The 27616-nt window shown below is 41.2% G+C and overlaps 1 protein-coding gene across 1 annotated transcript in view; it reads left to right on the top strand.

The window, feature by feature from the left end:
• The window catches only part of tead1a (TEA domain family member 1a), a 42995-nt gene that overhangs the window by 5317 nt on the left and 10062 nt on the right, over window positions 1-27616 (top strand). Inside the window, exons 2-8 of the mRNA XM_051382085.1 lie at window positions 10307-10808; window positions 18767-18831; window positions 21351-21413; window positions 24629-24760; window positions 24882-24931; window positions 25588-25649; window positions 26929-27056. Coding sequence (XP_051238045.1) covers window positions 10604-10808; window positions 18767-18831; window positions 21351-21413; window positions 24629-24760; window positions 24882-24931; window positions 25588-25649; window positions 26929-27056 — 705 coding nt within the window. The 5' untranslated portion in view covers window positions 10307-10603. The remainder of the gene's footprint in view (window positions 1-10306; window positions 10809-18766; window positions 18832-21350; window positions 21414-24628; window positions 24761-24881; window positions 24932-25587; window positions 25650-26928; window positions 27057-27616) is intronic.

Genomic DNA, 27616 nt, shown 5'->3' with positions numbered 1-27616 from the left:
CTTTCTGCTGTTTTAGTATTTCAGTATGGATGACTCACCTTTAGAAACAGCCCCTATGGACCGGTACTGTGGACTGAAAACACACAAACAGCCTTTATGATCTCAGTCTTTCTGGGTTTTAGCATGAAGCAGATACATGGATGAGAACAACTAACCCTTTACGGGAAGTCTGAATCAACCTTGTGTTTCCTGACCTCAGCAGGAAGCGGGCTGGAAGTCTAGATTTCAACTACTTCTTGCGTACTCTCCCGGTTGGAGGAATAGACGTGATAAACACTGCAGAGCGGGCGACAGCTCACTCTTCTCTCTGGAAAAATGTTTCCCGGCTGTCGTGCTCACGACCTCAGTTTTTGTCTTCGGCAGGCCTGACAGTGATTACTCACTGTTGTTTGTTCTGTAGTTCTCTGATAACATTTCCACAGTCTGTAGAGAGTGATGCATTATTCAGAAATAGCTAAGTAATGGACAAGTTGAAACCGAATAAGTTTTCTTAACAGCTTCTACTTTTCCTTTTCCTGCATGTAATATTTTATGGTAATTTTGCTGACAATGATTTGCCCTTTTGTTCTTTAGATGCTATTAGTAAGTGTGAATGACAGTGTGAAGTACTCACATCTTCATACATCCTCCATTAGAGTCAGTCTTACATGTTAAAAGTTGAATTGTTCATAAGTAATTAAACAAATTACTTTTAATCTTCCTGGTAATTTTTACCTGTTTTGGTTTGCACAGAAATTCCCCAGAGGCATGTTATTCACTCTGTACCAGTACATATTCATTATATCTACAGTCTATCGAGATGGCAAGAAATAAGGAGGAAAGGAGAGATGGGGAATTGCATGCAGCAGATATCCATGGCCCAGTCCGAATGTCTGCAAGGTTCTTATGGCGTAATTATTTTTTTAAATTTTCAAGTCAGTCTGTGTGCAGTCCAAAATTTGTGACCATGTGGATTGCACTGCACATAAGCTAGAAAACCACACTGGATGTTTGTTTGGTGCACTCTATTGTACTGTACTGTACTCGTTAAGCAGTTACACACACCATTCACTTTTTGTAACTTTTTCTTGTCGTTAAGCCAAATGCAACAAAGGAGCTCTTCATCTAGCTGTCAGGAAGGCACCATCATGTTTTCTACTGTGCATGTGTGGAACATACTCTGATTGTAATGTAACAGAAGCACATGGATGTCTGCTGATCGCGTCTGCAGCTGTCAGCGTTCTAAAGTATGATCAAGGCTTTAACCCTTTGCCCACCATGGTTTTTGTTTGTAGACAGAGGAATATGAAGTAATGTAATGGTGCAAATAAAGCCTCTTCTATCCTTAAATAACTTCCTACACACCAGCACGGGATGCACTCTCTGCCTCCTAACCTGCATCGGTCTAAATAAAGCAATACCCAAGTTTTAATGGACCACAGATGGAAAACACAGTTCAGGGGCTAATTCATTTTGTATGTGTGTGCATGGAGTCTGTGAATGTGTGTGTGTGTGTGTTTTGAGACGAGAGCAGAGCATCTGTTAGCTGTAGAGGATGTAATTGTGGCAGAGACATGGGTAGATGGAGTTTACTGTACTCCTTTCGCATTAATGCAGCCCTACAATGTTCCTTTACTAGGTGTGGAGTAAGACTCACACATGCATGCGCACACACACACACACACACACACACACACACGTGGTTTCTTTGGGCACACACACACACGGACTCACACTTATTAAACGGTGTTGGTACACACACACACACAGGCACGCACATTCACGGTGGTTTCTTTGGGCACAATGCTCCGGAGCTCACACTTATTAAATGGTGTTGGTATTGCTGTAACCTCCCCAGGCCTCTCATTCTACTGGTGGAGGATATTGTCTCGTGTGTGTGTGTGTGTGTGTGTGTGTGTGTGTGTGTAGGGACAGTCTACGTGTGACAGTGAACCCCCCCGCCCCCCTCCCAGGAAGAGGCCGGATAATGGCTCAGTCTGACTCAGCAAAAACTAGTGGAAGAAGAAGAGAGCGGTAGAAGAGCTGCTAGCTAAACCTTTTACCATCACATTTCCAGAAGGAAATAAGCACTTCACTGTATCAGTGTGCAATCTGTGACCAATTACTGTGTGTGTGCATAAATGGTAATGCTTCTGTGAGAAGAGATGGTGAAATAATGAGGAGTGCATGCTGTGAATCACAGCCTCTTCACCACTCATAAAGCAAGTCTCTCTCTCACTTTCTCTGTCTTTCTCAAGTGTGTATTTGCACAGAGGAAGAATAAAAGAAGCTTTTCTGGTTTGGTTTCACTGATGCAGCTTTTTCATTCGCCCTAATGAATATCGGCCTTTGTTTTTTAAACATGAAATCGGGTCAGAACTAATCAAACCAACTCGCGACGTTCATAAAGGTGATTATTTCTTTTCCCGGCATTGTGTGAGATGAACTTATCAGTAATGGATTAATTGAAATCGTGAACTATAAAGAGTGAATGCAGAGATGTGCGTCAGTGCCAAGACAAAAATCACCAGTAATGGAGTAGAGAACTGATTAAAGTCTGCATTAGAAATGTGGGCACAAGAAATCAGTTCAGTCTGCATATACTAGAAACCAGTGAGCAAAAACAACCACCATTCCAGGTTCAATACCCCTCACAAACATCATTTTCAATATGCATGCCATTATAAATTAAGGCAGTATGAAGCTTCCTGTGTTTTTTTCAGTGTTCAGTATCTGATTCAGCTCTTCCTTTAAACATTTGAGATAAAATCCACCATCTCATATCGTGCATCATGGTCGTTTGAGAGATTGTAGCACTCAGCCGCAGTTCAGCCAAAATTCAGCCGTAACAAAACATTGTTTTGGAGTCAAGTTGGTGAAATTGTCACATGGTTGATGGTTATGTAGCCTTGCCAGAAAGCATTTCTCCCCTTTCTGCTTGTTGACCTCTTTTTATCTGGCCCTGCACACTTCTTACCAGTGTCATGTGTGGGTGAATTAGAAGTAGATATCTTTTATACAAACAGGTATGAATCTACCTTGAAGCTCCACTCAGAGATGGTCAAGAACACATGTTCTTGTATGAACCTCATGTGTGTAGTTCATCCTTCCTGACCCCAGTAAAGTATGGCCTCATTGACTCCAGTGTGTGTAAAGCACAACTAATCTCCCTAACACAGTTGGATACAGTTGATTTGCTGATGCCAAACGAGTTCCATAAAGTTTTAAAGCCGGCTGGTCGCTCTACAGCTGAGTGTTAATGTGAGAGTTCTTTTATTTTGATGTGTTTAGCAGTGGTTGTTGTTTAACATAGATACAATCAAATGGGAGAAAGTAAAAGTTTGCTGCAGGTCTTCTAATGGCTGTTAGATACTGAATTTAAAATAACTGTATTGAATTTAATAGAGTCTGAAAAAAAATATTTTACAAACTGATGTTTTACTAATGCGTGTTATTTTGGTAGCAATTTTTAAAGGTACCCTGTGGGGTTTTTGACCACTAGTAGCGCTATTGCACATTGTACTTACTGCTTAGTGTTCTGTTTGCCGCATGCATGCACACAAGTATGCATGTGAATTCACAAGCACACGGGCAATGAAAGAAACATTGCTGCCAATGGTGTGATGCTATTCTGCTGAGTGATGGTTCGTGGCAGTAATGCATAAAGAACTGTAGCAATGTGCCAACCATTGCAGACTTCTAGTGGACATGGGTGTAAACAATGCAGGAAATGCACTAAATATGTTTTATAGTTTGATACACACGCATTTTGGACTACGAACCTTAATAGTTGTATACTTATAGAATAGTTGTATCAGGGACATGCAGCAAAGTAATTCACCTATTAAAACTTTTATTCATTTTATTCATTATCATACTACACAAGTTAGTGTAGAAAAGACATAGTGAGCAGTGAGGAGCTCAGGGACAGAGAGGACAGGCTGAAATCATAAATACATTCTGACTGTTTGAATAACATGAGCTGTACTTGAATGGTCTTACCATTGCAAATGATGTGTCTGCTGTGGAGGCTGTTAAAGTGGCAATATAAATGAAGTCTCCATGAATATGTTCAGATATGTAGCGTTTTAGTCACATTTGCACACACGTGAAAAATGAGTGTAGGGTGCTGTGTGGTCCTTGATGCAAAAGCATAAGCAAAAAATCAAAAAATATCACCTCAGTGCTGAATAATTCTATGTGGGCCATAAGGGACCATTAAAACATTGTAAAGTGGAACAATGTTTGCTTTGAGGTGTGTGTGTGTGTGTGTGTGTGTGTGTGTGTGTGTGTGTGTGTGTGTGTGTGTGTGTGTGTGTGTGTGTGTGTGTGTGTGTGTGTGTGTGTGTGTGTGTGTGTGTGTGTGTGTGTGTGTGTGTGTGTGTGTGTGTGTGTGTGTTGGAATCAGTTAAAACAGATGCCGTTGAGTGGTCCAACAGAAGAATGAGTGAAAGGAACTGACTAGCCTGTGATAACACATTCAGTATGTATACCAACAAGACCTCAAGCTGACACACACAGACACACACACACCCACCCAGGTCCCTCTGGTAATGCCAACACTCACACATCAGTTGCGTCACATTTCATTACAACTTCACTGGCCTGCTTTTGAGAGTATGGGGGCTGAGAGCCACACACATTGCATGCTCACAAACGCATACATGTAGTTGGCATGTGGTGGAAGCCAGTAAGTGCTGTAAGAAAGAAGTGGAAGAGGAAGAAAGGCGACACAGAGGGAGAGCATGAGAGGCCAAGGCAGCTGCAGGCCTGTGGCTGTGTGCCCTGTGTGTGTTCTCCCGAGGGCTGGCACTGACACCATGAAGCCTGCTGTCCTGGCTGGAGTGGCCCGGGCCTGCCTGGTGACAGAGAGACACACAGGGAGGAGGGGTACCCAGGGTGCAGTGGAGTTGCCCAGTCAGAGTTGATTGTTGTGTGACTAATGTCTCTCTCCAGCGTCCATCTGCTGCTGGGCCCCTCTCGTGCTCACATCTCCTGAGCCTCACTGTGGTTCTTCTGTTAACCCTGAAACCTCTTTTCTTCTCTTCCACCTACTCGTCCCTGAGTTTCATCAATAATAAGCAGCTACAAACTCATTACAGTCCCAAGGCGCATTCATGGCAGTGACATTTCTGTTTAATTAATAATCAGAATTGGGTTGCACCAGCTCTTCATAAATCCATTAAGGTTGGTGTATAAAGTCCTTCCTAAATTCTGAGTAACTAACTACTAGTGAATTGATGTCACTTTACTGGTGTCGTAGGGCCGTATTTGCCTGTAGCACTGAAAAACTTTTTTTTCAGAGAATAGGCTCTTAAAACCCACAGTACGCTACCTGCACAGGACCTAACAGCGAATTTTAGCAACCAGCTGGTGAAAGTAGTGGATCTTTCAGCAGCCATAGCAGATGACAATGGTAATGTTGCTTCTATTAATTTGCAAACAAGTTTTCCCATATCAGCTTGTTTCCGCTGCTCCCAAGTGGCTAACAAACAGTTTCTGCAGGATTAATAAAACATTTAGTAATAAGGACTTTAGTTAATGTGTAAATCGGTTGTTAAAAAAAATTCTGCAGTTTTGCATAACCAGAAGTAATGAGCTATGTAACAGAGAGTTGCTGAAGTGTCATTGGCTGTAACATAACTTCTAGGGGTCCTAGCGATATATTAAACTTAAACATTCAATCATGGATTTTTTGGCCACTTGGGGGCAGTGGAAACAAGTTACGGACACAACACTGACGTATCCTCACCTTCTAAGTTGCGTATATCAGCAGTCACGGACGTAATTTGGGGGGGGCACAGGGGACATGTCCCCTGCACTTTTTCAAAAGGCCGTTTTGGTCCCCTGCCGTTTTTACCGTCCAAAAACAATGTTACGCTATAGTAAACAGAGACTCGTCAAGCACTAGGACCAAGCAGAAAACGGCCGCTCAAGCTGAAGCCTGTTTCCCTTAGTTTAGACTGCCCACAAGCTCCTCGATTGGCTCTGCCGTTTCTTGTGTGAAACGCTGTCACTCCATCTTGCTTGCACACCGGTCTGCTAGTTGCCCAGGAGTCCTTATTAATCTGCCACTGTACATTGGGCGTTTGTTCTGCCTGGGTCACATCAGCTAGAAGGGTTGTAATATCAGAGGTTTCATTTACATTAACGTTTGAATCTGTGTCCATGTGCGTATGTGCGTGTGTGCGTGCGTGTGTATGTGTGTTTGGTAATTAGGCGCAGCCATGTCTAAAAAAAAGAAAAGTGGACATAACAGACTTCTTTAGAAGTCAAAGCTTAAGTTACTCAAAGAAATGCGTTACACCCATCCTGCAACACCTTCACTGGCTCCCAAATACCATATATTCCAAAAAATAAGTGTAAAATTGGTGGTACTGAGTTGGAATGAAGTTGACTAACAAGGTGAAACACAAATTGGGTGATAATGTTTTGCTACATGCTTGACAACCAGTCAAACCAATAAAGGGAACAGTAAACTTAAAAGTAGCAATAGAAAACTAGAAGAACTACTAGAAAGCACAGTGAACTGAAAGAGCTAGAGTTTTATTAAAAATACTTGTGTCCCCCCCACCTCTTAAATCAAAATTTCGTCCTTTTCAGCAGTTATTAGGATTTATTTATAAGTTCAATATTCACTCTCTTTTAGATGTTTTTGGTCCTGAGCTAAATGCTCCACTAATGTTCACCAGCTTATTGCCAACTGTGTCCGTCTGCTGGGTGGGCTGGATGGGTAATGTACAGTCATTTTTTAGAGATTTTCACTGAAAACTGCTTCCTGCCGCGGCTGAAAACAACGCTATGAGAGCGGTTGTGGGCTGGACAGCTAAACATTGAGCTGAAACTCAAATATAAAGCTCTGTAAAGCCACTCCAGATTCAATTGATAATTCCCTTCAGGTTCATTGTCACATTGTTTTCACATTGTCAGTTGATACATTGTTATTATAAAACTGTCAATTTAATGCTTTTATTGACAATTCTTTGTAGCCTATGGCTTTTTGGATTTATCTCAGAGTTAGTACTATTCATGCAGATTAAAATGAGAAGGAAAGATTATGCTAACCTATAAATATTATAGTTGCTTTTCTATTATTATTATTATTATTATTATTATTATTATTATTATTTTTAGAAACAGTATTTAATCTCTATGTAAGAACTAGTTTGTGTGGTGCAACCCATTTGATTTAGCGCCGTTTAAATTAGGCTCTACAACTTATCTTGATTTTGAATGTTGATCTATAAATTTTTCTTTCATTGTGCAACCGGCTCCATTTTATTTGAATGTGATCTCGGCTGTTTGGTTCAGGTGCCTTGTGGAGAATGTAGTACAAACTGCCAACTTCAATTAGTTAATAACTAAACCATTAAACATCACACTTATAGGAGCAGCACTACAATGGGATCTGTTATAACATTTGCATGTTTTATATGTTTACAGAAAGAGCTGTGTATATTTTTGCAGACTGTACTGTATTACAGTAGTTTATGTGAACATCATCAGAGACCAGGGACAGTCTTTCCATCATATAATGATGAGCATTATGGGAATTTAACATTGCAGTGATATTTCAACTTCAATTGTACTTTATTTTATAAATGACATACAATCACTCTTGACATTTCATAGCACCCACATGTAAAGCAGTGAAGTATAATACTAGCAGCTACTCAGTCTTAATTTGGTGTTTGAAGGCCGTCATGATAAATGGCACTGCTGATTGTTGTAAATACAATAGACAAATGTGGCTATATGAATGTAAAGCCTATTGAATCTAATTGTAGGTGGTTCATTGTGATGGCTTCAGCATTGGTCTTCAAAGAGGTCAAATATATGAATTCTGAAGTAAAATGCAGAAAGTTTCAGATGCCAAGAAATAATTTTCTACATTCTACACAACAGCAAATCTTAAAGCAAGCGATTTAAGTTAGTGATCTGTGAGTTTTTTCAAAGGGAATCCTTAAAAGATGATTTGAATGTGTAGGTGCTTTTGTGCTGAAAGGTTTTTTAGTCATTCACAGACCATAATTTACCTAAGGGAAGAATAGATCATGACCCTCTGGCTTTCTGGCCTTCGGTGCTGGGCGGGTAGTGTACAGTGGGTTTATCAGAGTGTTCTTGCTGAAAACATCTGCCAGCCATTACTGAAAATACAGTTACAACACAAAAACCAAAACAACAAGCTAAAAGACACTAAAAGCTGTTGTGTGATAATTCTCATTAGGTTCATCACTACGAGCGACATTACACATAGACATTTGATCTATTGTTTGTATAAACTATTGATTAGTGCAGCTTTAAACTCTGTGTGATAAGGTGGAACAATCAAAGACTCACCCCTGTAGGCTTTAAAAGACAGTTGACAGTTGGAGTTATTGTTTCGGCTTTACTGCTGTGTTACACTATCACTTTCCTTTAACCACCAAAGCAAGACAGATAGTTTGAGCCACATTTTGGTGAAATGTTGATTATTGCGGATATACTGAGCATACGGATTGACAGCAAAAAATTGGATTACACTGCAGGAGTGGTTTTAAAATTGTCTATGGATCTTTCAATCCTTTTTTCCCACCACTAAAACTTCCCTCAGTGGAATCATTGTAGCATGAAGGTGATCACAGCCTCTGTTACCTGTGAAGAAGGATACTTCACTTTAGCAGTTGCACATTAACAAACACTCACACTGTAGAGGAAACAAATCCTGCTGCTGGTGCTCAACCATACAGCCCGCTGGATGAATGAATCCTTGTTTGAATGGAAAACTGCTGGGGGGAGGGGAGGAGGGAAGAGTGGAAGAAAGCAAGGCTGGGAAGTTGGAGAGGAAACGGAAATGAGGGTGAATAGAATAAGCGTGAAGAGAGAACCAGAGGACAAACTCTAGTAAAACCAGCAGATCTCATTCATTACACATGGATGGGAGTATAAGCCAGCGGATGTTTCCTTGCAGCCTCGCAGTGTTTTCCCCCAGGTGTCAAAAAGCGTTGAGCTGGGCTCAAGTGTGCGGACGGGGTTAAAATGTGTCCAAAATGTTGCTTGCTGCTTTACAGGCTTCAGTTGCATGTGTGCGCGTGCACCCTGTCAAATGTAATTGTGTTAAAATTAGCCAGGCTGACACACACACACACACACACACACACACACACACACACACACACACACACACACACACACACACACACACACACACACACACACACTGACATACACTTCACACTGCAGGCTTGTGCAGGCTGTGGCAAGGGACAGAGCATGGGAAGTGTGAACAGTAGAAGACTAGACAAAATGACATGTGTTCGCCCAAGGAGCTGGCACTGTAATTGTGTGTGTGTGCATATGTTGTTCTGTGAGTGTGGTGTGTACTGCTCCAACCCTGCTGTTTACCGTGGGGGATTTTAGAAGAATTGTAGGCAGCTGGCAAGGCCCTTCAGTTTCTCTTTTTTTATTTCCTAAATCTGCTAGTAGCTGTGTGTAGTAGTTTGTCTGTCTGTCTGCCTGCCTGCCTGCCTGCCTGTCTGCCTGCCTGCCTGTGCCCCATTCACTTGCTCCACTTATGTGCATGTGGATTTGATGTTGGGCTACCACAACAGTTTAACAAAATAGGCAATTTCCTACATGAAAAGAAGCAATAATTTCCCTCTAGCCGCTGGGATACAGGCCTACAATGTGTTGATCAGAACTTAAAGCTGCAGTAGAAAATATTTTCTTGGTAAAAAATACAGACTTAATATTTGTGCGAATCAGAGAAGAATGGCCCATTTCCATTATCTTTGTCCTGTTTTCAGAAATGAATTCTTGGTTGTGGTGATCACATGTGTAAAATCCAAACTGTCTCCTGAACAGCAGTGAGCAGCAAACCCTAAAGAGAAGGCAACATCTGTTCCTTCAGGATGTTTTTGGACATTCATCTCAAACCACTGACTCTTGCTGTCAGACCTGACAACATACTGTACATATAGAACACATTGTGGCTAAAACTCACATTGTCAAAGCATCATATTCCTAGTGATCCTTCGCTTTGAGTTGTGTTGCTGGAAACTGAAACTGTCTTTTATTTTTTTGTTGTGTTGTGTTGAAGCAGTGTGGCCAACTAGTCAGGCCTCTCCCTGAAACAGAGTGGGGCAGTGTTTTTGATATTTTGAGATTCTAACCCTTATACGCTTCTGCATGTGGTTTTCAATGTGTATCAGCATTGAATGTCTGCATGTACGGCAAAAACTGTGACCTGAACCATGTGACACCGAGCTAACATTGGAGCCGACAAGGTGAAGTTGCTGTGCACAACTCGCAACTAATACTTCTTTTGTGTCTGTTTTTTCCATTTTAGGGTTCCTGCTGTCTGACGGTGGATTGCGGACCAGCTTGCCGAGTCGTCTACACGCTACCAGCCACTTGTAGTATCATCATTGGTAGTTGACATTGGGAATTACCATTGTCCAAGCAGCAGCTAGCTTTAGCATTCAGTTTCTAGTTGTCCGCAGCTGGCTGTCTTCATTGGGAGTTATTTATTGCCTGTACCATTAACGTTGAGTTTGCCATTCGTTTTTATCACGTCACCTACGTAGCATCACACCATTGGCATTAGCGCTGATTACACGTCGGCTAGTTAACGTTAGCTGCCAGTATGGAGCGCAGTAGCTGGAGCGGCAGTGAGAGTGCAGGGGAGGACATGGACAGACTGAGTGACTCAGGAGGGGATAAGACCATGGATGGGGACCCTGAGGGGGTCTGGAGCCCCGACATCGAGCAGAGCTTCCAAGAGGCCCTGGCCATTTACCCGCCCTGTGGAAGGAGGAAGATTATACTGTCAGATGAAGGAAAGATGTACGGTGAGTGATGGGAGATGGAAAACTGAGAAAAAGAAGGGAAGAGTTATTTTATAAAAAGCCTGAAAATGACCATGGTCAAGATGAGATCTTCAGATTGTTGGTTTGTTCAACCAACAGTGCCAAAAGCAAAAATATTCAAATTGAAATGATATAAAAGCTATATATAGAAGCTCAAACATTTGACATTTTTCTTCAATATATGACTTATTAGGAATAATCAAAAAACAATTAAAGGGCTGTGATGTACTGTAAGTGTTATATGGTGGCTAATTTTTCATACAGAAGGATGAAGATTTTGAATGAAGCGAAGTCACACTTGAACACTTGTTTGTGTATTTATATGGCGATGAAGCATATTTAAAGATTGTGGATCATTTTGATTGTTCAACACTAATCCACACACTGTGTTGTGGTAGAATGTGACATCTCAGTGCAGTGTTATAAACACATCCAGTGATTGCCCGAGCCGTTGAGGTGTTTACTGTGAGACTGTGAGAATGACTGGATAGACGGCTGTGTGTGAGGGCCGTCTCACAGGGCCTCGAGTGTCAGAGACACAGGAAAGAAAGATAAACTGTAAAAGAGAGGAAATAGAGGTGTGCTATAGGTGCATCATGTGTATGTGTGTGCGTCTGCGAATGAACGTGACACTGACTGAGAGAGTATATGTATTTGTGTGTGTGTGAACTAATAGAGTGATGAACAGATGGTCCTCTGGCTGCCACCAGCTGCGCCTCCCTCCCTCTCTCTTTCACTCTTTTTTTCCCTTTTTTCTCTCTCCCCCTCTGTATGCAGAGTGCACTCTAGTGATTTCTTTATGATACTACTTGAGTTTCAGGCTTATAAGTATTGGATTAAATCCCAGATACTATACTTTTTTCCCCGTGCACACTTGTCTTGCCTCGGGTCCTTGATGGATTTAAACACACAACATGGACACCCAGAGATTTCAACCACAATGCTGCTGGGTGGCCTGGCTGGCAGCCCAAAGGGTGCTCGATTGGGTTGAGGTCAAGGCTCTATGCAGGCCAGTCAGGTTCTTCCTCAGAAAACTTTTACCTCACCTTAAGATCTACACTAATCAGTATTTTTATACTAACAATGGTAAAACCACATAAATTATTATCCAACTGCAGTACATAACAACTTAAACATAACAGCTAAGCTGATAATCAGTGTCGTGGCAGCTTGTTGCACAGCCCCCCAAGTAGAATAAGTCTAGTGACCACATCCTCATTGGAAGTACACCACCAACTGAAAAGCTGACCTGCAGAAGTCACACTGAGACTAAAACTCCTGTTAAAGCTCCTTGTTGTTATTGATCAACCACCAATCAATCAGTCTCACTCTGTTCTCTGCCTCGGTGGCATGTTCAGCGCTGTTTGTTTACCTTGCTGACTTTGTGTCCAAGTTGTTGACACGTTTATCACTGTGACCTAATTCAGTTAGACAGTGTCTGTTTTCAGAGGCAGAGCAGGAAAGGCAAATGGCGAGAAGGGATGAGTAGCGTTTGGCATAGAGGCCAGGGGTTTTTAATCGTTACTAGAACATCTGTGCAAACCAGAATTATGAAACGGTATCTAGTTTGTCTTTATTTTTGTCTCATGATGCACACAGAATGTGACATGCTCACTTTATTGTTAGTGCATGCTGTTTCATTCTTCTGCAAGAAGAATGCATTTATGTATTGAATAGACTATTTTCTACAGAATTTTAAAGGACCAGTGTGTAGGATTTAGTGGCATCTAGTGGTATAGTTGCAGATTGTAACTCACTTGCTTCACCCATACCCTTACAAGCGTGAAGGAGAAACTACGGTGCGCAAAAAACACAAACAGCCCTCAGGGCTCCAGACTACCTGTTTGCATTGGTTGCACTGGTGCGCCTAACTTTTTCTTTTTTTTAGGTGCACCAGCACAAAATGTAGGTGCACCCAAATTTTTCATTGCGTCGCCTTTAATGCCAAGGTCACCTTTTTATCGCTCTCCATAACTTTCTTATAATGTGAATGATTTTTAAACAAGAATAAGGTGTAGAGAAATGCTTGTCTTTATTTGAAGCACAATTATATATAACAAGTAAAATAAAGTGTTTAAAGTGTTTCACTGAGCTGAAATTGAAACTGAATTTCTAAAACACTAAGCATAATAAAACATTTCCAAATAAAAGTTTGATATGAAACGTTGTTGACCCGCTCACAAATGCACTATTTCCGGCTTCCAGCATATTCTGACCGCACTCCTGACAGTACACGCAGTACATTGCGTTACGTCCTTTGTTGTACCTCAACCAGGGAAATTGTTTCAGCCAGTCCTGTCTGAAGGAATATATTTTGACGTTTTTAATTTGGGTCTCGGAGCCGGGCTCTTTCCCAGACTCGGTTGTCTCCTCCTCTGGTTCCGAGTCTGATGCTGTCGCTGAAGGACCGGGGCTCGGCAATTTTTAAACACACACGATTTAGCACGGTGAACAGGACCACAGCCAATCAGAGGCAAAGACCCGCCTGAGCTCTGCCTCTTATTGGTTTAGAACACGATATGATCCTACCATGAGTGTGTGAGTTCAGTCACAGGAGAACACAGAGAGGTGATGCGCTTGCAAAATAAATTTATGTTTTCACCCGGGCAGCGTCAGGTGCACCAGTGCGACCTAGAAAAATTATTAGTCTGTGCGACCAAATTGGCCCTGGCCCTATCTAGAGCCAGTGAGTATGTTTAAGCAGTTCAACGTGGTGGACTCTGACGCTTCATTCTAAGGTACCAAAACACGATTCTTATATTCAGGTGGTTATACAGTAATGAAAACATACCTGTGAATATTATATTCCATTTCTGCCAATAGATCCTCCGAAGCAAAAGCAACGTTATGTATGCACACAACCTTGAGGTTACTTTAAAAGCTTTTTTTCCCATTGCTATTCAAACCAAACCTAAGTGTTATTAATGGTGGTTTTGTGGTTTCCTTTAGCATTGCAAAATTAGTTGCAGGTGAGTATTCCTACAGAAAAGGAAGAGGTAATATCTGATACTGTAGGTAGGTTCTAAAACACCCCCACTGTCTGCAGGGAAATGGACTGAATTAGAAAATAAGAGGGAAGATGCATAAAAGTGCTGGGATGAACTTAGTGAGAGAGAAGCGTAGAAAAACGATAAATGGATACATATAAAAAGGAGAGAGAATAAAAAGGTGAATAAAAGCCCTATTATCCTTTTGAAAAGGTACAGCAGAGGTACAATGTAATGGCCTCTGGCTTTCTCCCCTACAGAAACATCATATGGATCTACTGGATGAATATGAAAGTCCTTTAATTGGTATTGACCCTTTTCTGTCTCTTAAGCTGTGGATCAGGGACATGTTCAAAGCAGATGTATTACAGGAGGCTACAGCATACTGTGAATGGTAATGAAGTGTAGGCCTAGTCTGTGGCAATGACCCAGGTTCCCACATTCTATCCAATGTTGTCATATTGTATAAAACATGCCTATACTCCCTTTCAGTGAAAATTGAAATTTAATTTGTTCTGACTAGAGGTATTACATGACATCCATGCTAACAATGTAACAAAAGAAACTCAAGTTAAACTGGTTATTCAGCTCGACTCTTTTTGAAGAAACTGATGCAAAAAGAAGACGTCCTCTTAGATGGAAATGGATGTTAGAAATCAATCCAAGTCTGTTTACAAGTCTTGGGGAGTACTACTGCACATATAGAAAGTTGTGTAAAGCCTTTTGTGGTCCAGGGGAGCTGTGTGAAAAGACAATTACCTCAAGTGATGTCACTTGAGTTGGTAAACACTACATGTGGACATATTCTCTCTTTATAAAGATGTTGTGGTGAACACATTAGCAAACAGTTGCCTTTATACATCCAGCAGACACAGAGCAACATAAGCATTCTTTTCAATCGTGTTTGACGAGACGTGTTACGTCGTGTTAGGTCTAAAATTCTCCTGTTAGCTCTGCTTTGTGCTCCACAAACACCAAAGGGAAATATCTGGCTGTTTAGCTGCTGAATGCTCCACTATGTTCACCAGCTGCTATAAGTAAGGTTGATGAGATCAGATGAGACCGAACCAATATGCCATGCTTATGTCACCCTGTGTCTGTTGGATGTGTAAATGGGCACAAAGAGAAACAAAAGAATGAGCTGAAAGACTCTAAATTGCTCTGTAGAGCTGTGGGGAACTACAGAGTTGAGTGATAATTCTCTGTGAGTTTGTCGCTACAAGTAACTCCTTTTGATATTACACAGTTATTTGATCCATGGATAGCATAATAGTGATTGGTGCAGCTTTAAAGCAGCAACAAGGAACCTACATTTTTTGCGATTCCGACGGCCCCTGTGTACAAGAATGGTGTTTCTACTGCCTCATTCCATTGATTTCAATGGGAGTCCAACTGAATCCGATCCGGTGGCAGGCATTAAGAATAACTATGTAAAAATAGTAAATCTTTTCACTGATGGTCTCGATTGTTTATGTAGGTCATATAGAGGCATCAAAATTTATTTAAGACCGTTTCATAACCAGTAAAAATCTCCTTGTTTGAATAAAAAAAATCTCCTTGTTTGAATAAAATAGGGTTATAATACATTCATAGTCCCCAGAGTTGAGTAACCAAAAAAGTTTTTGTGTGCATACTGAAACTCTGGTATCGTATTGGGAGAGCCCTGAATGAATACAGAGGACAAGCGTTCGCTCAGTTTCAGATACAGTTCATTTCTATGAAGTTTAAGTTGTTCTGGAAGATTAAAAAACAGTCGGAGAAGAGAAAATATTCTTCAGGCACTTTCAGGCAAAACTAAGGGAAATGTTATATCAAAAGCCTTTATTTAGATCTTACACGGTCTTCATTATGGTGAAGATAAAAGAAAACCAGATGGATTACATCTGGTATCCTACATAGGCGCATAGGCACAAGGCGCCGGAAACCATCACACAATGAAATGGCCAACGAGTATATACAAAGAAAACAACTATCACAACAATATCAAAATCAAAATAAAACAAAGTGTATCACTGAGTATTATGCCGTCTCAATAGTTACCATTTAACAAAGTTATATTAAAAATAATCTGTTTTCTTCAGCAGATCCAGATAATTCCTTTAAAATAAGTCACATATGCAGCTCTTGTAACCACTAACTGCTGTGGGCTGGTCTTTGATGTGAGGTGACGTCACCACCTGTTGCACTCTGTAGGTGACGTCATCTGGCCAGGGTTCAGTCACTGTTTAAAGGAACTGACACTGTTTGTAATAAATGAAATATTAACTGTGGGGTTAGCAGGAGCAATGATGTTTTTGAGCCATTGTACCTGGAAAAACATCCGAAGTGTGCCACACAGAGAACTTCAAATGAAGACAAAAATCCACAAGAGACGTCTCATTGCTGAATGTATGATTGACTGGTGGTCTTTGGGAGGTGCGCCACTGAACCAGATGGAGACCAAACAAATGAGCTGGGATCTCAGACTCGCCAGTTAAACACACTCCTACTCGCCGTTTGTGAAGCCAGGCTGCGGGCCAGAGTTCGGCCCCTGTGGTCTGAGGTCTTCCCAGGGTACACAACAATACACACCACTCCACTGCAGCCTTGTTAGCGAGCGCGGTCAGTGAGGCCTTGAAATTATTCTGAAAGGGTTTTCGAGCTTTTCTGTAAAGCACTGAGGCTCTTAATCACTCTGCTAACTAAGCGTGGGGACAGTGAACTACTGCAGTAATGCTTTTTTTCAGAAGACTAGGAAAGAAAAGAAAATATTTGTACGGAAAAACGCATAAGAAGCTGCATATTTGGATAGATTGCTTTCTCATTCGCACAGGTATTTCTGTGCTCTCAATGCCAAGTGAGAAATCAGTCAGGATTCTGTTTCTAGTGTCGTGTTCACATGGTCGCTGCCTTGTGGAAGGTATTACATTTAAATAACTATATGTGAATTTGGGAATTTCCTCTTCAGTTGGAATTCTTTTTTTTTTACATTTTCTGTAAATGAAGTCACTTTTTGATTTTATCATATTGTTGCAAATCTGCTTCTTGTATCTTTAATTTTTTTGTGGATCCTCATTCATGTTCTCAAATCAGAATCACAGAACTAACGTGTGTTGTGTGTTTTTCGGGCACGCCGGCCCCCTCAATATCTGCTTGCACACAGAGTGGCTTCAGCCTGGAGATAGCGAGGGAGGGGGGCGGGGTTGCTTCTGTTCGTCACGGTTAATGACCATCTGACTTTGGCCTTGAAGTCTTTCACTGGGCAAGTGGAGAGAGAGAGAGACACACAGAGAGAGAGAGGAAGAGGGAGGGAACAGAAGGGAAGCCCATTCACTACAAGAGGGACAGAGGAGGGGAAAAAGGGAACAGCCAGAACAGAGGATGGATGGACGGGAAAGGGAGGGGTGTGTGTGTGTGTGTGTGTGTGTGTGTGTGTGTGTGTGTGTGTGTGTGTGTGTGTGTGTGTGTGTGTGTGTGTGTGTGTGTGTGTGTGTGTGTGTGTGTGTGTGTGTGTGTGTGTGTGTGTGTGTGTGTGTGTGTGTGTGTGGGAGAGTTTTTGAGAAAGAGGGGAGGGTGAAAGCGAGGGATGTGTGCCGCAGGGTTAGTGAAGGATGATAATTCACCGTTAAGCCTCCTAGAAAGACCAGCTGGCCCCTCTGGAGTCAGATGTCAGCCTCCGCAGCCAGGACTCACTCTGTGTGTGTGTGTGTGTGTGTGTTGGCACTCATGCATGTATATACATGTATGTATGTGTGTGTGTATTTGCGTGTGTGCTGTCGTCAGTCGCAGCTTTTGACTGCTAGAAGGAAAACACCTGCATGGGGAGCTGTAGATTTTATCAGTCTAAGCTCCCTATCTCAGTGAGAGTGGGATTGGTCTGAACACACACACACACACACACACACACACACACACACACACACACACACACACACACACACACACACACACACACACACACACACACACACACACACACACACACCATCTGCTAGTTAGTTAGGGCTATTGTTACGAGCCATTTGGATAGTGTGTAGAGGTTTGGCTTTGTGCTGATCTTGACCATCAGTTGGCCAGCTGGCCTGACTTTGGTTTTCCACTTGGTCGGAACAGAAAACCGGCCAGGAGACAAACCAAACTAAGCTGCAGAGCCCCAAACATGCTTGTTAGCAAATAAAACAACAGTCAAATTACTTAATTTCATAAAATATTTTAATTTAACTGCCATCTTTGAATTGTGAGGACTCCCAAGTTGTAACACGGTCAGACGTTGGAGGCAACTGTAGTGCAACGCTGTAGCTGTATCACTGTATCACTGTATCACTGTATCAACAAATGTGTTATATATATGAACACACACACATACACACACTCACAGGTTTTCTGGATGTAACTCTCTGGTTTTCTGCTTCTTTTCTCTCTCTGTCTCCGTCTCCCTCACTAATCTATACTAGCCAGGTCATGCTGAGTCTGCTGTGCTCCCCATTGAATGGGTTGAATTATTCAGCATTGTAAGCGTGTGTGTGTGTGCGTGTGTGTGTGTCTGTGTGTGTGCGCGCGTATGTGCACGCGTATGTGCACACACGTAAGCAAGGGTACAGCTGGCCTGCTGGTCCCTTTAATCAGGGGACGGCCGGTCTGCATGAATGCCTGTATTGTTGGGTCATGTGTATTCAGGGCCATGGCGTGTGTGATTTTGTGTGTGTGTTAGTTGTGTATGTGTGGAGGGCTCAACAGGGGTATCGGTGATTACAACGCTACTATGTGAAACCGCACGTCACAGGGTCGCTGGGTCAACAGCACTAAATCAGGCACTAAGTTGTTTGTCAGGGTCATATGATTTCTGCTTGTGATTGTCTGTGAGAAAGAAAGGAAAAAAGGGTATTGTGTGTGTGTGTGTGTGTGTGTGTGTGTGAGAGAGAAAACGACATGATGCATGTTTCATCTGTATGTTCTGTGTATTTCCCCCTCCAGGTCGAAATGAGCTGATAGCCAGATACATCAAGCTCCGAACAGGCAAGACGCGGACAAGGAAACAGGTAATAATGGGAGTGTGCATTAAATCCAATCATAGTGTCTACAGTATGTATCACAGCATATCACATTACACAGACATAGTGAGGGAAATGGTGCTATCTGCTGTGATGAAAAGCTGAACTGTAATGGTCAGTGGTTACGTTTTTTTTCATTTGGAGAAACTTGGTGAAAAAATGGTTAACTGATGTTATTTTACAGGGTCTCTTTGGTTGTAATTTTTTTTTTTGCCTAGTGTATCTGTAAAGGAAACTCACATGATTGCTGTGGTTGTTTTCAACAATAGACCTTTTTCACAGCAGCCATTTTGACGTGAAATAGTAGGGTAAATACAGGTGTTACCAGTGATTCTAATTAAGGCTCACTGAAAAGGCTCTGCTTCCCTAAATGGAATGCAGCCTTAATTAGTATCATCGGTAACGCCTTAAAACACTTAGTTTGGCCCTTTCTGTCCTGCTGCTGTTACAGTCTTGTTTGAGTTGAAAGGTCACCAGCTCAACAGAAGAAGCCTTTTAGTTGTAACACCCCATTTATAACTGGTAGTAAAATTTGATCTGTACACAGACTCGTTATCTGAGTAAACAATCCGATCTTGCTTTTGCATTTACAACCGGTATTTTGAATGCATTCTCGTTATCCTCATTGAGATCAGATCTCCGTCCTCTAGAGGAAAACCTGTGCCAGCCATTTGAGTGGTAGAGAGTAAGACCCTGAAGCCCCTAAAAAAAAAAATCATGGAGTTTTTGTGAGTTGTACAGTTAGTTTATAAGCTTTGTGAAACGCTTGCTACAACATATTCTTAATTATTTGTCCCTCTTGTAAATTCAGCAAATATAATAAGTTATTGCTTTCTTTGTATAAAAAATATTGATGCAGTGTTGGGCAGTAATTCATTACTAGTAATAATATTACAGTAGTAATATTACTTTCCCCAGTAACTAGTAGTGTAACTAATTACTAATACAAAACTATTACAGTAGTACAGTAGTCCAAAAAATATGTAGTTACAACGTTACTTTTGTCGTCACACCTTACTGGTGTGAAATCCAACAGTCCATTCACATGCTTGGATTCAATTTTGTAATCGTGGAGGAAACTAGTTGGAAATATTCCCATTACTTTGATTGTAACAAACAAAACTGGAATTTAATTAATCAGTCATAAATCTGAATTTTGGTAGATGGCACACAGTTAGCAATTTTGTTGGGAAAGTAATACAACTAGTAGTGTAATGTGTTATGATTGCCAGGGATTAATAAGTAAAGTAATAATATTACTTTTGAAAAGAGAAATTAGTAATAATATTTTTTTTTTTTTATAACTAGCCCAACACTGGTCAGTTAACCCAGTGTGTTGCAGTACCACTCTAAGACCTATATCTTATGTTAGCCAAAAACAAATATCTGTGTCAGTTCTGTTGTTTATGGATGCCAGCAAATTGTTGGAAATGGTAGTCATTAAAGGCTGCTAAAAACTGGGTTGTCTGCTCAAATACATTCTATAGGAAACCTTTCTGGTGTCATGGACCCCCAAATTGATACACATCAGGCCGCGGACCTGTTTTTGATGTACTGTCTCAGGGATCACTGTGATTAAATAATTTATACCATAAGTGTCTGTACTGTAGATTGGGAGATTAACAGTGAAGTGAACTTATGAACAGAGCAGTCATTCTATACATTCTCTCATTGGGCTAAACTTTAGCCAACAAAATAACAGTAAAATTAAAATATTACCCATTCTTCTGGGGACCCACCGGGACCAGCATTTATTGTTACGATACACAACAACCAAACATGGCAACTTCTTTTGTGCTACAAGAAAGGGTATCAGCTCTGCTAAGTGGCTACTATTAGCAGCTCTGTTAACGCAGAAAATGACATAATAATATGGCTGCTAATAGAGCCTTAGGCCAACAGCTACTATGTATAAGCCTTGTTGTAAATTGATTGTGTTTTAATTTCTTCTGAGCTCTTTTTTTGGTTCATTCCTATATGGCACCCATGTAGGCTGGTGTTGTCATGTGTAATTGATATGAATAATTTATAAAAAAAAATAAAAAGGCTTTTGTGCTTTTCAATAGTATGTTTCATTAAAGGAATACAGTTTACCTTCTGAAATACATTTGTTTAGATAACATGAAGTGGCACCATCTGTATGTAGTGTCATCGTAGTTGTTGGCCTGTGTTCCCAGGTGTCTTTTTGCTCTCTCAAAAGATGTGCATAGATGGGTCTATTCACTGTTGTCAGGGGAGGTGTGTGTGTGTGTGTGTGTGTGTGTGTGTGTGTGTGTGTGTGTGTGTGTGTGTGTGTGTGTGTGTGTGTGTGTGTGTGTGTGTGTGTGTGTGTGTGTGTGTGTGTGTGTGTGTGTGTGTGTGTGTGTGTGTGTGTCCTTCCAGTGTGGCAGTAGTCCTTTCATAACCATGGCAACTCACTGTTTGGTCCTTCCTCCTCTCTTTTCTACCCTCTAACCCCCCTTCCTTTTACCCTCTTCTCTCCTCTCCTCTCCTTTCCTCTCCTCCAGGTATCCAGTCACATCCAGGTCTTAGCCAGAAGAAAATCCAGGGAGTTTCAATCCAAACTAAAGGTAAGGGAGGTAGTACACTCAGGGTCTGGTGGTGTGTTACAGTGAGAAATCCTCTGGTGCACAGGAAGTGATGTGTGTTTTATTTGCAGTTTGTTTGGTATAAATGGAGCTGATTAGTGTGAATTAACACTGATAAACACCATGGATGAACGGGCAGACAAAAGCGCCGCCTACAGAAACATAACCAGCTTTGACAGAGACCCCAAGGAAAGAGACGTCACAGTATTCAACACACTGATAAACAAGTGATCTCTGGGAAATGCAGTGTAAAAAAAAACTGCAGCATTTAGCCCCATAAAAAAATCTATAACACTACTGTGCGAATACTTTCACCTTCACAAATTAAGAGAATTGGGCTGTCCAGAAGCCTGTAGAGGCAATAGGAATCATTTGACTGTGTCTGCTTCACCATGTAATGCACAAAGGCAATCTGAATTCAGTGTTTGTCCCTTGCTTGTGAACTTTTCACTGTGGCTGGATGGATGCCTGTCACAGTGACTCCAGTATCCTAGGTGTCTAATTAGGCCTGTTAAGGTTTTCAACCCCCACCCCCCCTCTCTCTCTCCTTTTCTTTCTCTTCTTCCTGTCATTCTCTTATATCCATACATTCATTCATTTGTTCCTCTCCTCTTCCCTCCCTCTTCTTACACACTCTCCACCCTCCTTTCAGTCTATTAATCTCTCCTCCGTGTCTCCTCCTCCCTCTCTCCGTCTTTCTTTTCCTTCCTCACTGTCGGTTGTAATTAACTTCATGTAAAGCAACAAAGGAGCGCTTGTTTTCCAAGAAGAGCAGTCGGATCTCCGAATGGAGAGAACGCAAGGACTGGTTTGATTTTGTCTTCAAATAAATGACAGGTTGATTCAAAATTGATTGTAAAGATTATTTGAATCGATATAGATCTAACATAATGTGTGCCAATGTGTTATTGATGATACAGTATATGTGCTATATCTGTTTTCTTTAAAATGATATTAGAGGACACATTATGTTATAAAAATGGGACACTGACCAGAGTGCAATGTAGAAGAGTGAAAATGTATCATGATAAACTACATTGGACTAAAGATATTATTGTGTAACTTGACAGATTCTAAACTCTAAAATAAGGATCTCAATCAATCAGACCACAGGTTTGAAGGATATTTCCATTTTGGGCATGTTAATACTGGACTGAATAAAAAAAGAAGGCACCTAATATGTGTAATACGAGTGTGTGCCTTCTCTTAATTAATATTTTTTGTTATCAATGAATCTGTGTATTATTTTTATAATCAGTTTCACCACAGCCCAAGGTTACATTTTAAAACCCCATGATATTCTGTTTCAAATATAACAGAGAAAAAGCAGCACATGTTCACATTTGAGAAACCAGGAAATATTTGGCATTTTTGGTTTAAAGGTCTGGCGATATTCTGTATGTTCCATATTGTCAGCAAATCCAATGAAAAGACGAAAGCCAACAATAAATTGATCCTGTCAAAGCCTGTTATCACATCTATCTGCGCCTTAGATCGCTGTCCAAAAACTATTAAAACCACATGAAGGACGTACACTGTTACACTGGGTGACGTGTTCCTTGATTAGCATGAACACACACACTGTAGTTTGTTTTAAGTCAGTCCCACATTCACCGTTCTGCTGCCAGAAATACTCACCAGACCACCAAATGTGTATTAATCCGCTTCCGAAAGTATTCCACAACAAATGCACGATTTCCTCCTGTTTGAGTAACGTTTATTAAAAACTACAGTGCCCAGCTGTTCTAGGAAATCACAGAGCCTCTTAAAAAAATCAAACTTTATATTTGTACCATTTTCAAAAGATCTGTATCTCCAGCAGGACTGACACATTATTGATTTGGTCTTTTTGTGGGATTTGTTGCAAATAAGGAAAATATAGAATACAGCCAGCCTTATCTTTTTAGTAAATGACTTGCACGATTAATAGATTAACCCAAAAAATATTAATAAATAGTTTTGTCTGAGCACTATATATCATGGATTTGCAAATAGCACATCAGACGTCGTTTCAAAGAAATTAGTTCAGGTCAAGGATGTTATCAAACCCATATGGTTCCTGGTATTTAATATGAAAATCCAACATGATTCCCATCTCAGTACCTCCTATAATATTATTACCTCCCCTAGGAGGAGAGATTTCTCTCAGTACCAATTAACTTGAGTGAAGCTGCCAATTAGTGATTCTCCAGATATTGCAGCGCCTCTAATTCCATTTCATTCAGCTGTTTTCTGCTCTGAGTTTCATGTTGCTTTGAGTTCAGATGTTCCGAATGAACCCACAAGTTCAGACTTACCGTAAATACTGTATATGGAGCTGTTTGCCCTGAGGCAGCAGCAGCCCCGACCACTGATGCTCACTTTGTTGTGTGAAGCACATTCAGCCCTGATGCACACTTTGTGCTGCTCTTTGCTCGCCAATGTTGTTGCTATGACTTCCCCCGGGCCACAAGCCAGACCACCACACCCAAACGATACACACACACACACACACAGATAGGTATATTCCCTAAATCCTCTGCAACATCACAGGGAGCCAGTTCAAGGCAAAACAGGGGATTTAGACATGAACACACGTGGTTGCACACTGGTCAGTGCTGGATTTAGCTGATAATTAGAAAGGTCTGAAAGGTTAAATGCTAAAGTTGGCAGAGCCTGACCGCTGCTCTGCCTGGGGAGCTCTGATTGTCAAGATCAAAAGCATCAAAAATGATAATCCTGCACAGTATTTAGTAAAATTTCCTCCAGCGTTTTTAATCAGTGTTTTATTGTCTGTAAAGCAAGTTCTATTAAAATATACAAACAAAGCCTCTAAAGTGTCTGTTACTTTCCACTTTGCTGTACTGTAGGCAAATGAGCCCCTCCATATTTGGGCAGTTTACTCAAATTGCTGTATGTTGTGTAATCACAAAGTAGCAAGCACGCCAATCTGATCAAAACCAGTCAGATAATGACAGCTAGGAGGATAATGACAACTGTTATGAGTTTTCCCTTCAGGCCTTTGGTTCTCTCCAGGATTTTAAACCTCATTACTCAAGATAATTTCAATCATTCTTCAGATTTTTCTGGAATGTCCTGCTTTTGCTGGCTGAGTGGGGTGCCCTGATGTTTGCTTTCCGTGTGGTTACAGAATGTGAAGTGCATTCATTTTGAAGATGATATGATGAAGATGATGATAATGTGTGTGTTTGCTGCAGGATCAGAATGCCAAGGAGAAGGCTTTGCAGAGCATCTCCTCCATGTCCTCGGCACAGATCGTCTCAGCCACCGCCATACACAGCAAGCTCCTGCCTGGAATAGTACGAGCCAGCTTCCCCGGCAATGCACAGGTAACACACACACACACACACACACACACACACACACACACACACACACACACACACACACACACACACACACAAACAGAGTCCAGTATATTAATGTGTGTGCTTGTGTGTTTCTTTTCAGCTGTGGCAGGGGATGATTCCTGGAGGACAGTCCAGCTCCACCACAGAAGAGTGAGACACACTTACCTTATACACTCATATGTAACTAATCTAACTTTCTTGGTAGCAGCTGAGCTAGCTAGTGATCACTTTACACCAAGAGGGAGGGAAAAAGACCAACTGGTTCCAGGTTAAAATTGTGTCAACATAATGTATACAATTGTTTTCAGTACTGTCAGTTGGTCTCTGGCGCGTTAACGAACTCCTTTGCAACCTACGCAAGTCGTAAAAGACAGCAAGAAATGCTGTCAATTGGCCAGTTCAGCAAAAATCTCTGACTGTCACCCAATCTGACACAATGATGAAGGCAGATACAAATCTTGCGGACATGGATTCTAAACCCGACCTCTGTGATTTCTATAACTTCCAGTAGTTTCTGTTCACATGGCTTGTGTGGATCATTGAACTTCAAGTTCAAACCCTTTATGTTTCATTGCCAGCTGCTGTTACATGACCATGTGATGATGATAATGGTAGTAAACGGGTGGTATAGCTTTTACTGAACTCAGGGACACTCTTGACATCTGTGCTCCTGTTACTGTTCATACAAGACACAGAACAGAATTCCTTTCTGTATAATGTAGGTACAATGTGACTGTCCCTACTGTGTCTCTTCTTCTTTCAGCCTTTTTAATGCTCTCCTTTCTGTCTGTCTGTGTCTCTCTCAGCATCAAGCCGTTCTCTCAGCAAGCCTACACTGTGCAGACAGCAGGGACCACCACAATCTCAGGTGAGAGGGACCACGGTACAATTATCTCCTTTCTGTAAAGCGAACAGGCGGTCCTCTCTCCTGCCATTGAGGCCACTGGCTCTCTACAGGGTGGTTTTTCACTCGGTCTGGGAACCTGGGTCCTGAGGTTTCTCTTGTGAAGAGGTCAAAGAGAGACAAAGGTCACTTCTTACAGTGTCTACTCTAAAAATGTAATAAAATAATTTGAACTGAAATTAAAAAACATTTTTGCCAAGAAATTGGTATATACTGTATGTAGATATCCTTGGTTTGTTTCTTATCACCTTTACCAAGTATCTGTGCTGAGGTAACATGACTGCTGCTGTGAGTTTTGGTCATTTGCCATTACCACAGCTGGACCCTTGAAAGAGGCTGCCCGCCCTCCTTTATATGATTCAGAAAAAAAAGTAACGTCTAGTGCAGGGGTGCCCAAACTTTTTCCTTTGGAAGACCAAAACTGAAACTTAGCGGTAGGCCACAGGCCAAAAGCAAACACCTATTGTATTGTATTGTATTGTATTGTATTGTATTGTATTGTATTGTATTGTATTGTATTGTATTGTATTGTTTAGATACAAAATGGTGCAAGTTAAAGGTACAGTAGCTAACTTTTATAAATGCCTTTTATAAGGGGCCCTGATCAAGTCGGAATCAGCACTAATGTTAGTAAGGTAGTTAGTCGATTGAAGTGGGAATATGTTCTTACCATACCCGGCTAGGCTAACAAGCTTTCACTTGTACAAAAGTACAAAATAAGACCGGAATTAATTCCATTCATTCCTACTCGCTAGATAGCTTTAAAATCTGTGAGTCGGACGTACATATTTGGGGTCGGTAAATCCCTAAAAAAATTATAATATTAAAGGATTTGGGGGTTGGTTCAATATAGGAAGAAAGAAAAATGCTAGATATCCAAAATGTACATTTTTAATTAATTAATTTATGATTACTATTCTGCGGGCTGGATGGAAAGATTTGGCAGGCCACTTGACTTACCTGTATTGTTGATATTCCATGATGCATGTATGAGCTTTGAGTCAGAACCCAAGAGATTTCACTGTGTCCTCATCATTGTAACACCTACTTTTGATAGGCGCTTTTCAGTGCTCCAACCTCACCTCGGCTAGGCTTTGTCCACGAGACTCCAGTAATGGCATAAATTTTACCCGTTGGGTGCAAAGAATAATGCTAGCATTACTGCTGACCCTGTTAAATATCATGATTATACATGATGGCAGCGATGGAGTGAGGTCAAACTGTGTGTGTGTTTGCTGTCTAGGCTACGAGCCTCCCACTGCAGCCCAAACACACAGAGAGCCAGCGTGGCATGGCCGCTCCATCGGCACCACCAAACTACGACTGGTGGAGTTTTCATCTTTCCTGGAGACACAGAGGGACCAGGAGGCAGTAAGTGCCACACACACACACACACACACACACACACACACACACACAGAGCAGCAGTCTACAATAAGCACTCCCTATTGTCCCATAAACAGAGATGACAGATAACCCTGCTGCAGAGAACCGCGTTAAAGCCTTTTGTGTGTATCCTAGTATGAATAACCTTTGTAAAGCTCTATCTCTCTGTCTACTCGGTCTATCTATCATCCTGCCACACTGTGGACATGCTGTCGTTTTTCTACCTCGGGCTCACAGACAGCTGGCATTCATCTTGTTGCTTTCTGTTTGGACAGTTAAAAACCTCGAACTGTTCTATGTTGACTTTGAAATAGACTCCGTTGTCAAAAACTGTCACATTTCCTGCATATTTTTACATTAGTGTAAATGAGGGCCTCTCAGGGGGTCAAATTTTTTTGCATCATAATTGTTAAAGCTGCAGCAGGTAACTTTATTTATATATATATATATATATATATATATATATATATATATATATATATATATATATATATAATATAAAGAAATGTCTTATTTGCTGAAGCTTTCACTATATCCTGACAGTA

The sequence above is a fragment of the Dicentrarchus labrax genome, unplaced genomic scaffold (genome assembly GCF_905237075.1).
Source record: "Dicentrarchus labrax unplaced genomic scaffold, dlabrax2021, whole genome shotgun sequence".
Taxonomy (NCBI): Eukaryota; Metazoa; Chordata; class Actinopteri; family Moronidae; genus Dicentrarchus; species Dicentrarchus labrax.
Note: the sequence above shows the minus strand (reverse complement) of the source record. Positions and strands in the feature narration are given on the sequence as shown.